This window comes from Ornithorhynchus anatinus, chromosome 8 (genome assembly GCF_004115215.2).
Source record: "Ornithorhynchus anatinus isolate Pmale09 chromosome 8, mOrnAna1.pri.v4, whole genome shotgun sequence".
Taxonomy (NCBI): Eukaryota; Metazoa; Chordata; class Mammalia; order Monotremata; family Ornithorhynchidae; genus Ornithorhynchus; species Ornithorhynchus anatinus.
This window is the reverse complement of record NC_041735.1, coordinates 66,235,327-66,251,145: the sequence shown is the minus strand read 5'-3', so window position 1 is coordinate 66,251,145 and position 15,819 is coordinate 66,235,327. Positions and strand designations below refer to the sequence as shown.

The following is a 15,819-nucleotide window of genomic DNA, read 5'->3' as shown; positions in this document are numbered from 1 at the left end:
AGGGACAGTGTCTGATGGAATTAGTACTTACTTTTTTTAATGGTATTTATTAAGTGCTTACTATGTGTCTGGCACTGCTCCAGGCGTGGGGTAGATATAAGATAATCGGGTTGGACACCGTCCCTGTCCCTCATTGAGCTCATAGTACTAATCCCCACTGTACAGATGAGGGAACTGAGGTACAGAATAGTAAAGTGACTTGCCCTAAATCACACAGCAACCAAGTGGTGGAGCTGGGATTAGAACCCAAGTCCTTGTGACTCCCAGGCCCATCCATTAGGCAACACTGCTACTTATCCCCACCCTTAGCGCATAGTAAGTACTTAATAAATACTTAATGATCAAAAACTTAATAAGTGAACCCAGCCTTTTTTGAATTTAATGGGTTGAGTTCCCTTAGTTACTCCCCTAAGAGAAGCAGCGTGGTTCAGTGGCCGGGTTTGGGAGTCCGAGATCATGGGTTCGAATTCCGGCTCCGCCACTTGTCAGCTGGGTGACTGTGGGCAAGTCATTTCACTTCTCGGTGCCTCAGTGACCTCAATCTGTAAAATGAGGATTAAAAACTGTGAGCCCCACGTGGGACAACCTGATCACCTTGTATCCGCTCAGCGTTTAGAACAGTGCTTTGCACATAGTAAGCGCTTACCAAATACCACCATCATTATTATTAATACACCAGAACTTCAATAAGGAAGTTTAGGTCTGTGTCTGTGAAAGTCTGCGAGTGTCTATGACTGTTTTAGGAGTTTTTTATCATGGTTCAATCCCTCATCGAGTGATGTTGGGTATTTTTGTGTACATCTCTATGCCGTGTCAGGGTATTTTCAGGACTATTTGAGCTGTGTCCCATCTGTGTCACTCTATTTGTTTTTCCAGGTGTATAAGTAGCTTAGTTTGTCAAACAGGGTGGGCCTCCGGGTACATGAATCTGGTGGGGTTTGAGACTTTTTGAGAGACAGTGTGTGTGTCTGAGGATCAGTGATATTCATTATTCAGTGCCCTTGTCATGCCAACTATAAGCAGGAAACAGACATAGATTTTTCGAAGAGGACAGTCTTGGATTAATTTAATGGTCTTAAAACAGTATTGCTCTAATGTGATCGATTGCTTTCGTATTTCAATATCTGAAAAATGATGGCTATTGAGGCAAAGGAGGACATTTTTATGGTATCTGTTAAGCACTTACTTGTCTTCTATGTGGCCTTGGGCAAGTCACTTCACTTCTCTGCCTCAGTTACCTCATCTGTAAAATGGCGATTGAGACAGTGAGCCCCACATGATACAGGAACTGTATCCAATCCGATTTGCTTGTAACCACCCCTGAGTTAAGTACAGTGCCTAGTCAATAGTAAATGCTTAGCAAATACCATAATCGTTATTATCATTATATGCCAGGCATTGGAGTAGATGCAAACTAATCAGGTTGGACACATTCCACGTCCCATATGGGGCTCACAGTCTTAACCCCCATTTTACTGATGAGGTGACTGAGGCCCAGAGAAGTGAAGTGACGTGACCAAGGTCACAAAGCGGATAAGTGGCAGAGCTGGGATTAGAACCCAGGTCCTCTGACTCCCAGGCCTGGGCTCTGTCCACTAGGCCCCGATGCTTCTCTCTTATGGTAATTTTTCTGGGCGGAATATATGAAAAGAAAACAAGTACACCAATGCCTCTCTCCGATTCTCCTGCTCGGGAAGGGAACAATTTTAACAAAATTGGTTGGAATAAAAACTTGTGCGTCTTCCAACTTTGCCATGAAATAAATGGTCTCGATGACATACGACAATGACAATCAGATATCGCCATCTAGTGGCCAAGGCTCTCTAGATTGTGACAAATGCACAATTCTATTGTTATAATAATAATATTGGTATTTGTTAAGCGCTTACTATGTGCAGAGCACTGTTCTAAGCTCTGGGGTAGATACAAGGTAATCAGATTGTCCCTCGTGAGGCTCACAGTCTTCATCCCCATTTTACAGATGAGGGTACTGAGGCACCGAAAAGTGAAGTGACGTGCCCACAGTCACACAGCTGACAAGTGGCAGAGTAGGGATTCGAACTCATGACCTCTGACTCCCAAGCCCATGCTCTTTCCACTGAGCCACGCTGCTTCTCTAACAACCAGACTATCAACCTATCAACTCTCAACCTATTCCCTATCACCCTATTAACCAGAAGCATTTATAACAATAAAACTAATAATACATATGGTGTTTTTATGGGTTTACTATGTGCCAAGCACTGTAATAATGTTGGTATTTGTTGAGCGCTTACTATGTGCAGAGCACTGTTCTAAGCGCTGGGGTAAACATAGGGGAATCAGGTTGTCCCACGTGGGGCTCACAGTCTTCATCCCCATTTTACAGATGAGGGAACTGAGGCACAGAGAAGTTAAGTGACTTGCCCACAGTCACACAGCTGACAAGTGGCAGAGCTGGGATTCGAACTCATGAGCCCTGACTCCAAAGCCCATGCTCTTTCCACTGTGCCACGCTGCTTCACTGTACTAAACAATGGGGTAGATACAAGACACTTCGGTCCCAGCTGGGACTCACAGTCTAAGCAGATGGGAGAATAGATATTGAGTATCCATTTTGCAGATGAAATAACTCAAAGAGAGATAATTTTAGTGATTTGCCCAAGACCACATAGCAAGCAAGTGTCAGAGCTGGGATTAGAGCCCAGGTCCTTTCTCTTTCTTTCTCTGTTTCTCTCTTTCTTTTTCTTTCTTTCCCTTTCTCTTTCTCTCTTTCTTTTTCTTTCTCTTTCTTTTTCTTTCTTTCTCTTTCTCTCTTTCTCTTTCTTTCTCTTTCTTTTTTTCTATCTTTCTCTTTCCTTCTCTTTCTTTTTTTCCCTTTCTTTCTCTTTCTCTCTTTTTCTTTCTTTCTCTTTCTCTCTCTCTTTCTTTCTCTTTCTCTCTCTCTTTCTTTCTCTTTCTCTCTTTTTCTTTATATTTCTTTCTCTTTCATTCTTTATCTCTTTCTTTCTCATTCTCTCTTTCTTTCTCATTCTCGTGGCTCAGTGGATAGAGCCCGGGCTTGGGAGTCAGAGGTCATGGGTTCTAAACCCGGCTCTGCCACTTGTCAGCTGTGTGACTGTGGGCAAGTCACTTCACTTCTCTATGCCTCAGTTACCTCACCTGTAAAATGGGGATTAACTGTGAGCCTCACGTGGGACAACCTGATTACCCTGTAACTACCCCAGCACTTAGAACAGTGCTCTGCACATAGTAAGTACTTAACAAATACCAACATTATTATTCTCTCTTTCTTTCTCTCTTTCTCTTTCTTTCTTTCTGTCTCTTTCTTCCTCTCTTCTTTCTCTCTGTCTTTATTTTTAATCTTTTGATGGTAAGGACTTACTATGTGCCAGTTATATCATTCTAAGCTCTGGGATAGATGCAAGCTAATTGGGCTGGACACATTCCATGTCCCATATGGGGCTCACAGTCTTCATCCCCATTTTACAGATGAGGTGACTGAGGCACAGAGAGGTTAAGTAAATTGTTGTCCCAGGTCACACAGCAGACAAGTGGCAGGATCAGGATTAGAACCCAGGGCCCTCTGACTCCCAGGCACAGGCTCTTTCCACTTTCCACTTACTTCCCTTTATTGAGAGTTTACTGTGCGTAGCCCCTCTCAGGGTTGTACCTGGAGAGTTTCCAGTCCTCTACCAGTCTTGGCTATGGGAGGGAGAGTCAGGCAGAAGCCTGTCCATTCCATTCCTAGCTTGGCCAGTGGCTAGCGAGTGGAAGGCCATCTCCTTCAAGGCAAAACTCCCCCGTGCTGGGCAGCGGCGGCACAGGAGAGAGTCGAGCATGAAGACTCGAGTTTACCTCATGGAAAGAGGCAATGGTCAACCACTTCTGTATTTTTACTAAGAAAACTCTGTGGATCCACTCCCAGAACAATTGCAGATGGACAGCGGGGCGTTCTGGGAGAGATGTGTCCGTGGTGTCGCTATGGGTTAGAAACGACTCGACGGCATAAGACAAGACTGTGCGTAGAGCGCTATACTAAATGCTGGGGAGAGTACAATACAACAGAGTTGGTTGACACGATTGATTGTCAATCAATCTTACAGTTTAGAGGGGTGATGGACATTTAAATAAATTATGGATCTGTACTTAAATGCTGTGGGGCCAAAGGTGTGGTGAATATCAAGGTCTTGAAGTGTACACATCCTAGTATATAGGGGATGCAGAAGGGAAAAGGGATAGGGGAAATGAGAGCTTAGTTGGAGAAGGCCTCTTAGAGAAGATGTGATTTTAATAAGGGTTTAAAGATGGGGAGAGCAGGGGTCTGTCAGATATGAAGTGGGAGGGAGTTTCGGGGCAGAGGGAAGATACGGGAGAGGGGTCGGCAGTGAGGTAGATGAGATCGACGTCCAGTGAATAGGTTGGCATTAGAGGAGCAAAATGTGGCGCCCAAGTTGAATTAAGTAGGAAATTAGGGAAAGTAAGGTAAGAGAGGATGAAGTGATTGAGTGCTTTAAAACCAGTGGTAAGAAGTTTCTGTTTGATGTGGAAGTGGATGGGCAACCATTGGAGGTTCTTGAGGAGTGGGGAGACATGGACTGAATGACATTTCAGAAAAAAATGAACAGGGCAACAGAGTGAAATATGAACTGGAGTGGAGAGAGTGAGGAGGCAGGGAGGTCACCGAGGAGACGGGGATCATGTCTATCATTTCTGTCGTACTCTCCAAATAGCTCCACACAGTGCCGTGCACTAAATAGGCACTCAATAAATAGGAATCAGGCATTTTCCACAGATCCTGCTGCAACTCACTCTCCAGGGAGGTCTCAAGGATGGCTATTAAGCCAAGCAGTGGTATAGGTAGTCCAGAAGAGTTAATGTCTAAACTTGTTAATAGACTGCAAGCTCACTCTGGGCAGGGAATGTGACTATTGTTGTATCGTATTTTCCCAAGTGCTTAGTGCAGTACTCTGCACACAGTAAGTGTTCAATAAATATGACTGAATGACTGACTGAATGAGTGAATGAATGGTCCCTCTACCTTGGGCTCCTCCTTTCCGTTGCCATTTTTTTTTCCTGCCTTTTGAAAAGCAAGCACTGAACTTGTTGCTGGGTTGCTAAGTTTCAGTCTAGTTTGGGGCAACCAATTAAAATCACCATTATCTTTTCTTCCCCTTCCCCTCCCCCGGCACCCCTTTTTCTGGTTCTAGTGCTGAGGCAAATGCGCTCTGCTTCTTAGCAACCTAGATGGATCAAGCTAGCTTCCACTTTGGTTGCTTCTGTAGAAGGAAGAAGAAAGCACAGTGCTAATATAGCAGCTGCCTGTTGGCTCCTTCTAGCTCTCTGCGGAAACAATTTGCCAGTGACATGCTGTTTGGGAAAGCTGACAGAAAAGCAGGTAATCGAGTTGATTTTCTTTTCAAGCTAATACTTCTTTCATGGGGATCATTGTCATTGTAGCATTTTTTTTCTCTCGTGGCTCAAGTGCTGAGGAAAAGTGACTGAAGGAGTCAAAAACATGGGCCTGGGAGTCGGAAGACCGCCTGGGTTCTAATCCCGGGTCCATCACTTCCCTGAACCTTGGACAAGTTCTTAACTTCTTTGTGCCTCAGTTTCCACATCTGAAAGTGGGAATTGAATATCTGTTTTGGTTTTTTTTAGTGACAATTGTTAAGCATTTACTATGTGTCAAAAGCGCTGTTCTAAATCGTGGGTAGATATGTTTATCAGGTTAGACACAGTCCCTGTCCCACATGGGGCTCACAGTTTAAGTAGGAGAGAGGAGGATTTAATCCACAGTTTAGAGTTGAGGAAAATGAGACACAGAGAAGTGAAGTGAGTTGCCCATTGTCACACAAAAAGCAATTGGCAGAGGCAGGATTAGAACTCAGGTCCTCTGGCTTCTCATCCCAAGCTCTTTCCACTAGGCTACACTGCTTCTCTCTTCTCCCTCCCTCTTAACCTGAGCCCCATGTGAGACAAAGATTGTATCTAATCTGTTTATATCAATTCCACACCAGCATTTAGCACAGTTCTTGGCAAATAAGCATTCAACAAATACTATTAGTAGTAGTAGTAGTAGTACTAATAATAATTAATGATTATCATACTTGTTAAGTGCTTACTATGTGCCAAGCACCTTTCTAAGTGATTGGGTAGATACAAGGTAATCAGGTTAGACAAAGTCACTGTCCCACGTGGGGCTCACAGTCTTAATCCCCATTTTCCAGATGAAGTAGCTGAGGCCCTGAGAAGTGAAGTGACTTGCCCAAGGTCACAAAACAGATATGTGGAGGAGTCGGGATTAGAACTCAGGACCTCTGACTCCCAAGTCTTGGCTCTTTCCACTAGGCCCGTGGTGGACATAGCGATAGTCAGAGTATTTGTGTCCTGAGAGGAGGAATAGTGGAGAAGCTAAGGATTGGTTGGGCTGGAGCAGGAAAAAATCGAACCATTAGACTTGGATTATGTTGGCAAATAATCTGTTTATAGAAGTTTGGGAAGCTTTCTATTTAAAGATTAGCGAAAAGTCACTATAAAGAAGTTGCGTTGGAAGTCTCAGAGTTCATTCTAAGCTGACAGAGCCATTCTAGGCAAATATGATTCAGAGAGCCTTTCATTCATTCATTCATTCAATGGTATTTACTGAGCGCTTACTGTGTGCAGAGCAATATAAGGAGACACATTCTCTGCCCACAATGATCTTAGGGAGATACAAACGTTAATATAAATAAATCAATGACAGATATGGACATAAGTACTGTAAGCGCTTAGCAAATACCAGAAAAAAATGAATACCGCTGGATTACTGCAGCGGATCCTGACAAACACATCGTTCATTCATTCATTCAATAGTATTTATTGAGCGCTTACTATGTGCAGAGCACTGTACTAAGCACTTGGAATGTACAGTTCGGCAACAGATCTGCACTTTTGAACTTTAAGTGGATGAAAATTTCTCTTTCAGATTCAGAGATTCCCAGCAAGGTCCTTGATTCTCAGAAAGACAGGAGACCTGACTTTCTCTTTTCCAGCAAAATCCAATTCTCCGCACACCAAGATTTGGCCACTGCAAGGAGCAGGAAGTCTGTGCCACCTCAAAGATCTAACCTGAACCATGACATTTGGGAAATCAAGCCCCCCAGTTGTAGCTACAAGGTCGGCAAGACTTTGGTTGTCCCCAGAAACCCAGCCGATGCAAGAAAGAAAGAGGCTAAGAGAAATCTAAGGAGTTCCTTGGAGAGCCAAACTCTCCACTCCCAGATCAACCACGACCCCTCAGCAGTTGTGAAGAAGCCCACCCTGCCTGAATTCAAAACTACATTCCCGCCCTTGGGTCCTCATGAAGCCAAGATCATGTTCGTGAAGCACGGGAATTATCAGAGTGGCAGTTACCGTAATCCCAAACCTCACGATTTTAGACAGGTATGGAAGGATACTTCGGTGTCAGAAATCTGAAATAACTGAGGAGAGATCCTTGTGGAATCATTTTCATTGAGAAAAATCTGTCAGGATGAGAGCATTTGCTTCTAAATTTCTCATTGCCTTCCAAGTAGTGAGAAAATTCCCAAACGTGGCATCTGGTCAGATCCTGAACAGAACAAACGTTTCCCTTTTGACCACCTGGGATATTTACAACTTTCAGAAAAGGCCCGAGTTGGTCTAGAAAATTGGTGGAAGTTGAAGTTGGGGTGAGGCAGCGTGGTAGTGGATAGTGGAAGACCTGGGTGTCGCAAGGATCTGAGTTCTAATTCTGACTCCACCACTTCATTCAATCGTATTTATTGAGCGCTTACTGTGTGCAGAGCACTGTACTAAGAGCTTGGGAGAGTACAATACAACAATAAACAGACACGTTCCCTGCCCACAGTGAGTTTATAGTCTGTGGGGGGATGTAGACAGATATCAACACAAATAAATAAATGACAGATATGGACACTAGGGCTGTGGGCTGGGAGGGAGGGAGTGGGAGACGAGGAAAAGTGGGGTTTAGTCTGGGAAGGCTCTTGGAGGAGCTGGGCCTTCAGTAAGGCTTTGAAGGCGGGGAGAGTCATTTCCTGTTGGATTTGAGGAGGAAGGGCATTCCGGGCCAGAGGCAGAATGTAGGCTAGACGTCTCAAGATAAACGAGATCCAGGCACCGTGAGGAAGGTGGCAAGCATGATCATGGGCAAGTTGCTTCACTTCTCTGTGCCTCAGTTCCCCCATCTGTAAAATAGGGATTAAAACTGTGAGTCCATATGGAAAAGGGACTGTGTCCACCCTGATTTGCTTAAATTCACCCTAGCATTTAGTACAGTGCTTGGCACCTAGAAAGCATTTAACAAATACCACAATTATTATGATTATATACTTGTTCCCTGATTACTTGTTTTGTTTTGTTTCGCTGTCTGTCTCCCCCTTTTTAACCGCGAGTCCGTTGTTGGGCAGGGATTGTCTCTATCTGTTGCCGAATTGTACATTCGGCAGCACGCTGCTCTGCACACAGTATGAGCTCAATAAATACGACTGTATAAAAGAATGAATGCTTGTATCCACCCTAAGGCCTGGCAAGTAGTAAGCGCTTAAATACCACAGTTATTATGATTATTTGCTCGTATCTCCCCCAGGGGCCTGGCATGTAGTAAGCGCTTAGCAAACACCACAATTATTAATATTATTATTTTTTATTCCTCTGAATTCTTGTCTCTATCCTTTAGAAACGAGTTTTCTTTGAACCAGCTCAAAGAGCCTGTGATGAATCTGTCAGGCTACTAGATGGCAGCCTATAACAAATTTGAACCCTGGAAGGTGCTGTATGAAAACACAGGTTCCCCCCTAAGTTTTCATTACATTCATCCCTGTCGATTAATAGATTCAACTAGTCGATTAATCATGTCTATTGAGAGCTTACTCTGTGCCTCGCACTGTACTAAATGCTCGGGAGAGTTCACCATAACAAAGGTGGTAGACACATTCCCTGCCTATAATAATAATAATAATAATAATAATGGTATTTGTTAAGCATTTACTAGTCATTAATTCATTCATCCAATCATATTTATTGAGCACTTACTGTGTGCAGAGCACTCTACTAAGCGCTTGGGAAGTACAATTTGGCAACAGAGACGATCTCTACCCAACAACGGGCTCACAGTCTAGAAGGGGGAGACAGACAACACAACAAAACAAAAAAAGTAGACAGGCATCACTACCATCAACATAGACAAATAGAACCATAGATAAATGCACATCATTAATAAAACAAATAGAGCAATAAATATGTACAAATATACACAAGTGCTGGGGGGATGTGCTATGTGCCAAGCATTGTTCTAAGCGCTGGGGGAGATACAAGGTAGTCGGGTTGTCCCACGTAGGGCTCACAGGCTTCATCCCCATTTTGCAGATGTGGCTACTGAAGCACAGAGAATAATAATAACGATGTTGGTACTTGTTAAGAGCTTAGTATATGCCGAGCACTGTTCTAAGCGCTGGGGTGATACAGGGTCATCAGGTTGTCCCACGTGAGGCTCACAGTCATAATCCCCATTTTATAGATGAGGTAACTGAGGCACCGAGAAGTTAAGTGATTTGCCCAAAGTCACACATCTGACAGGTGGCAGAGCCGGGATTAGAACCCATGACCTCTGACTCCTAAGACCGTGCTCTTTCCACTGAGCCATGCTGCTTCTAGTGAAGTGACTTGGCCAAGATCACACAGCAGACAAGTGGTGGAGATGGGATTAGAACTCATGACCTCTGACTCCCAAACCCATGCTCTTTCCACTAAACCACACTGCTTCTCGGTACAAGGAGAAGAAGTGTGGTCTAGTGGATAGAGCCGGGGCCTTGAAGTCAGCAGGACCTGGATTCAAATGCTAGATTCTCCACTTGTCTGCTGTGAGACCTTGCTCAAGTGACTTCACTTCTCTGGGCCTCATTTACCTCATCTGTAAAATGGGAATCAAAACTGTGACCCCCATGTGGGGCAAGGACTCCATCTAAATTGATTATCTTGCATCTACCCCAGGGCTTAATACAGTGTCTGGGGCGTAGTAAGACATAACAAATACCATTTAAAAAAAAAAAAATACCCCAGGGTTTAATACAGCATCTGGGGCGTAGTAAGACATAACAAATACCTTTTTTTTAAAAAAAAAAAGGGAGTTTACAGTTTTTCAGAATATGTTAGATACTCCCACCTGGATTTTTCTTCTGACTCACTAACTTTAATGTGGTCCTGGAGCCAAATTAATAGCCTGTGTGCTTCAGCCCGCCCATCCCTTCTTTCCAGGAGCATAGGACTGGGAGTCAAGACACCTTGGTTCTAATTCCACCTCTGCCCCTGGTCCGCTGTGTGACCTCAGACAAGTCACTTAACCTCTATGTGCCTGATTCCTTTTCTTACATTATGAACTCCCATGCGGGATAGGGCTTACACTCCATCACTTTGCCCCCTCCTAACTCACCTCATTTCTCTCCTACTACAGTCCAGCTCACACATTTGACTCCTCTAATGCCGCTAACCTTCTCAACTCTACCTCCAAATCTCACTGCCGACCCCTGGCCCACGTCCTGCCTCTGGCCCGGAACGCCCTCCCTCCTCAAATCCCACAGACGATGACTCTCCCCCGCTTCAAAGTCTTATTGAATTCCCATCTCCTCTATTAGGGCTTCCCCCCATTTCCTCTTCCCCCATTCCCTTCTGCATAACCTTCGCACTTGGATTTGAACCCTTTATTACAGATATGGACATAAGTGCTGAGGATCTGGGAGCGGAGATGAATAAAGGGACACAGAAGGGAATGGGAGAAGAGGAAAGGGGGGCTTAGTCAGGGAAGGCTTCATGGAGGAGATGGGCCTTCAGTAAGGCTTTAAAGAGGGTGGAGAGTCATTGTCTGTCGATATGAGGAGGGAGGGTGTTCCGGGCCAGAGGCAGGATGTGGGCGAGTGGTGGAGTTGCCATAAGATCATCAGATTGGATACGGTCCTTGCACAATCAATGGTATTTATCAATTTTATGGTATGTGTACATTCTTTCTATTCATTCTTTCAATCAATAGTATTTATTGAGCACTTACTATGTGCAGAGCACTGTACTAAGCTCTTGGAATGTATAAATCGGCAACAGATAGAGACAGTCCCTGCCCACTGACGGGCTTACAGTCTAATCGGGGGAGACAGACTAAACCAATAGCAATAAATAGAATCAAGGGGATGTACATCTCATTAACAAAATTAATAGGGTAATAAAAATATATACAAATGAGTGAACGAGCACAGTGCTGAGGGGAGGGGAAGGGAGAGGGGGAGGAGCAGAGGGAAAGGGGGGGAAAATTCATGCCCGTCTCCCCCTGTAGACTGTACACTCCTTGTGGGCAGGGAAAAGCCTAAGAACTCCGTTGTATTGATCTCTCCCAAGCACTTGCTACAGTGCTCTGCACACAGTAAGTGCTCAAATAAAATTCCAGCCATTGATTGAAAAGAGCTTAAAATGGGTCAGTGTTCAGGTCGTTCCTGAATAGAATCCTGGTCCCCCCCAACCTTTCCTGGTGGAGGAGACAAAGTGTGGTTGTATTTTGTAGACTCACCCTGCCTTCGGCACCTAGAAAGCAGCAAGGCCTAGTGGAGTGAGCCTGGGCTTGAGAGTCAGAGGACACGGGTTCTAATCCCAGCTCCTCCGCTTTTCTGTGTGACCTCGGACCAGTCACTTCACTTCTCTGTGCCTCAGTGTCCTCAGCTGTAAAATAGGGATTTAATCCTACTCCCTCCTACTTAGACTTTGAGCCCTATATGGGACCGTCCCTGTATCCATCCCGATTAACTTGTATCTATCCCAGTGCTTAGAACGGAGCTTGTCACAAAGCAAGTCTCCCTTCTAGACTGTGAGCCCGTTGTTGGGTAGGGATTGACTCTGTTTCCAAGCGCTTAGTACAGTGCTCTGCACGCAGTGAGCGTTCAATAAATTGATTGAATGAATGATTGAATGAATGAAGTGCTTAACGAGTACTGTAATTATTATTATCGTTATTAGAAAGATGTGGGTTTTAACGTTGTCATCTTCCTTTCATATGGACAGCGTCGATCTGGTTTACCCAACTTTGGGACTTCTTCTGTCAGTGACCCTTTTGGTTTAAAGTTCAAATCACAGCATCTGGATACAAGTAAGTCACCGTCCTTGATGTCGCCATGGGCAGATGATTAGCAGCGTGGCTCGGTGGAAAGAGCACGGGCTTTGGAGTCAGGGCTCATGAGTTCGAATCCCGGCTCTGCCACTTGTTGGCTGTGTGACTGTGGGCAAGTCACTTAACTTCTCTGTGCCTCAGTTCCCTCATCTGTAAAATGGGGATTAAGACTGTGAGCCCCACGTGGGACAACCTGATTCCCCTATGTCTACCCCAGCGCTTAGAACAGTGCTCGGCACATAGTAAGCGCTTAACAAATACCAACATTATTATTATTATTATTAGATTGTAACCGATCAATCAGCAGGCCTTATTGAGCAACCATTTGGTGCTTGGACTGATGAGATATTTTTCCTGTGCCCTGTGTGTGACTGTGGGCAAGTCACTTCACTTTTCTGTACCTCAATTACCTCATCTGTAAAATGGGGATTAACTGTGAGCCTCACGTAGGACAACCTGATTACCCTGTATCTTCCCCAGCGCTTCGATCGGTGCTCTGCACATAGTAAGCGCTTAACAAATACCAACATTATTATTATTTAGCCACGAATTCACCAGGTTCTGACCGTTTTCCCCTCCCTCGGCATTGCCGCTCTGTAGAGATTCTAGTCTTCTTCAAAATGGGATACAGTTGCCACTGCTGTATGAGTTTGCTCTGACTTGCATGTTTTTCTCTATTTTCCCCCAGTGTACGGACTACCATCTCTGAAAGACGAGCCACCAAAGGGAGTGAGATTCGTTACCTTTAAGCCTCTCGAATGTACCTGGGATGCCAAACTCATCCTGCCCAAAAGCCCTTGGCCCCTGAAGTCCGCTTCCTTCACGGTGAGTTTGATTTCTGTTAGTTTTTGGAAACATCCCTTCCGTCCACTCCCGATTGGGCTTTTCGAAGGTGCCTTGTCTTCCTCTTAGAGGTTGCCCTGGAGGTGTTCCCATTTTATGGAGCTGCGAGGAAGTGGAAAAGATGCAGCTTTCTCCCAAGAGGCAGCGTGCCCCAATAAAAAAAAATGTATCTGGGAGTTAGGAGACTTAAATTCTAGTCCCAGCTAAGCCACAGGCTTGCTGTGTGACCTCGAGATAGCCATGTAACCTCTCTGGGCCTCAGTACCCTCATGGGGATAGGATACCTGTTCTACCTTTTAGACTGGCTGATCTGATTACCTTGTGCCTACCCCATGGTAACCACTTAATTATAATTATTGCTATTATTAATAATAGTAATAATAATGATAATTATGAGGATGATATTTGTTAAGCATTTACTATGTGCCAAACACTGGTTTAAGCAGTGGGATAGATACAATTTAATCAGACTTGGACATAGTCCCTGTCCCACATGGGTATCACCCTCTTAATCCCCTTTATCCCCATTTTATTTACAGATGAGGTAACTGAGGCCCAGAGAGGTTAAGCAACCCATTCAAGGTCACACAGCAGACACGTGGCGGGGCCAGGATTAGAACCCAGGTCCTTCTGACTCCCAGGTCTGGGTTCTAATAATAATGACGTTGGTATTTGTTAAGCGCTTACTATGTGCCGAGCACCGTTCTAAGCGTTGGGGGAGCTACAGGGTAATCAGGTTGTCCTAGGTGAGGTTCACAGTTAATCCCCATTTTACAGATGAGGTAACTGAGGCCCAGAGAAGTGAAGTGACTCGCCCACAGTCACACAGCTGACAAGTGGCAGAGCCGGGAGTCGAACCCATTACCTCTGACTCCAAAGTCCTGGCTCTTTCCACTGAGCCACGCTGTTTCCCTTTGCCTTCTCAACCTAGCTCTACCACTTGCTCAGCTGTGACACCAAGAGCAAATCACTTAATTTCTCTGGACCTCAGTTTCTTCAGCTGTAAAATGATCACGGGCAGAGCTTCTGAGCCAAGGAACCCAGCGGCAGCAGCTGAGATGGAGGGTGGTGGGCGTCTAAGGTCCGAAATACTGAATACAGGGGCACCCAGGGCCGTATCGATCCTGGACAAGGGGCAGCAGATTGACCACCTTAAAAGCAGATGGTCCATATGCCGGACCTGCAATCACCTCAGCAGTATGTCCAGTAAAATTCAAAACTGGGCCTCAGTTACCTCATCTGTAAAATGGGGATTAATACTGGGGGACATGGACTGTGTCCAACTTGTAGCTTGTATCTACCCAGGGCTTAGTATAGTGCTTGACATATAGTAATCATTTTACAAATATCATAACTACACTGAAATTGTTTATATGGTGTGTTTTTTTATGGAATTTGTTAAATGTTTACTCCCCCAGAGCGCTTAGTCCGGTGGTTTGCCCTTGGTAAGGGCTCAATAAATACGACTGACAATGCCAGGCACTGTTCTAAGCCCTGGAGTAGATCTAGAGAAGCAGCGTGGCTCAGTGGAAAGAGCCTGGACTTGGGAGTCAGAGGTCATGGGTTTGAATCCTGGCTCTGCCACGTGTCAGCTGTGTGACTGTGGGCAAGTCACTTCTCTGGGCATCAGTTACCTCATCTGTAAAATGGGGATGAAGACTGTGAGTCTCACGTGGGACAACCTGATGACCCTGTATCTCCCCCAGCGCTTAGAACAGTGCTCTGCACATAGCGCTTAACAAATACCAAAATTATTATTATTATTATAAACTAATCCAGTTGGACACAGTTCCTGTCCCATGTGGGGCTCACAGTCTTAATTCCCCTTTTACAGATGAGTTAACTGAGGCCCAGAGAAGTGAAGTGACTTGTCCAAGGTCACATAGCAGACAAGGGGCCGAACCGGGATTAGAACCCAGGTCCTTCTGACTTCCAGGCCCGGGCTCTAGCCATTAGGCCATGCTGCTTCCTGCTGAATTTGTCCTTTAAGGAACTATTCATCAACTGTTTCCAAAGGTCCCAACTGGATTAAGGATGCAGTCTGACACATCTGTCTCCCCCTCTAGACTGTAAGCTCACTGTGGGGAGACCTATCGGACTCCCCAAAGTACTTAGTCCAGTGGTTTGCCTGCGGTACTACCCCTCATCCCCCTCTCCCCGTCCAGGGCCCCGCCACCTCCTTCCCATCCAAACCCTCCCCTCCCCCCACCTTTCCCCCCTCTCCCCCTTGCACCCACAGCTACTTTCAAGTGTGGCCTCTGGAACCCCCGCTCTATTACAGGTAAGCTACCTTTCATCCATGACCTTTTCCTCTCCCGCTCTCTCCTCCTCCTCGCCCTTTCGGAAACGTGGCTCTCTCCCGAAGACACGGTCTCCGCCGCCGCTCTCTCCGGCGGAGGCCTCTCCTTCTCCCACTCCCCCAGACTCACCGGTAAGGGAGGAGGCGTCGGCTTCCTCCTCTCGCCCCGTTGCCGCTTCCGCACTATCCCTCCTCCCTCCTCCCTCTCCTTCCCCTCCTTCGAAGCCCATATCGTTCGCCTCTACCACCCGCTCCAGTTACTTGTCGCCGTCATCTACCGCCCTCCCGGTCCCACCTCCGACTTCTTCGACCACCTTGACCCCTTTCTCACCTTCCTCCTCTCCTTCTCTCTGCCCACTCTGATCCTCGGAGACTTCAACATCCATACGGATGTACCCGACGACTCCTCTGCCGCCCGCCTGCTATCCCTCCTCGACTCTGCCGACCTCCTCCTCCACCATACCGGGCCCACTCACCGACTCGGTCACACCCTCGATCTCGTCATCTCCTACCTCTGCACTATCTCCTCCCT

At 45.7% G+C, this 15,819-nt stretch overlaps 1 protein-coding gene and 1 non-coding gene across 2 annotated transcripts; both read left to right on the top strand.

Annotated features, from left to right (window-relative positions):
- Positions 1 to 3,634: 3,634 nt before the first annotated feature.
- LOC114814069 lies at positions 3,635 to 3,772 on the top strand. Its single transcript, XR_003761811.1, has one exon. It is a non-coding gene; the product is annotated as a small nucleolar RNA SNORA7 (small nucleolar RNA).
- A 1,574-nt stretch (positions 3,773 to 5,346) lies between these two features.
- On the top strand, positions 5,347 to 15,020 carry LOC114813680 (uncharacterized LOC102725191 homolog). Its single transcript, XM_039912819.1, has 5 exons — positions 5,347 to 5,377; positions 6,947 to 7,404; positions 12,040 to 12,124; positions 12,834 to 12,970; positions 14,979 to 15,020. Exons 1-5 carry the CDS (start codon positions 5,347 to 5,349, stop codon positions 15,018 to 15,020), a joined length of 753 nt encoding a protein of 250 aa, XP_039768753.1.
- The last annotated feature ends 799 nt before the right edge of the window (positions 15,021 to 15,819 follow it).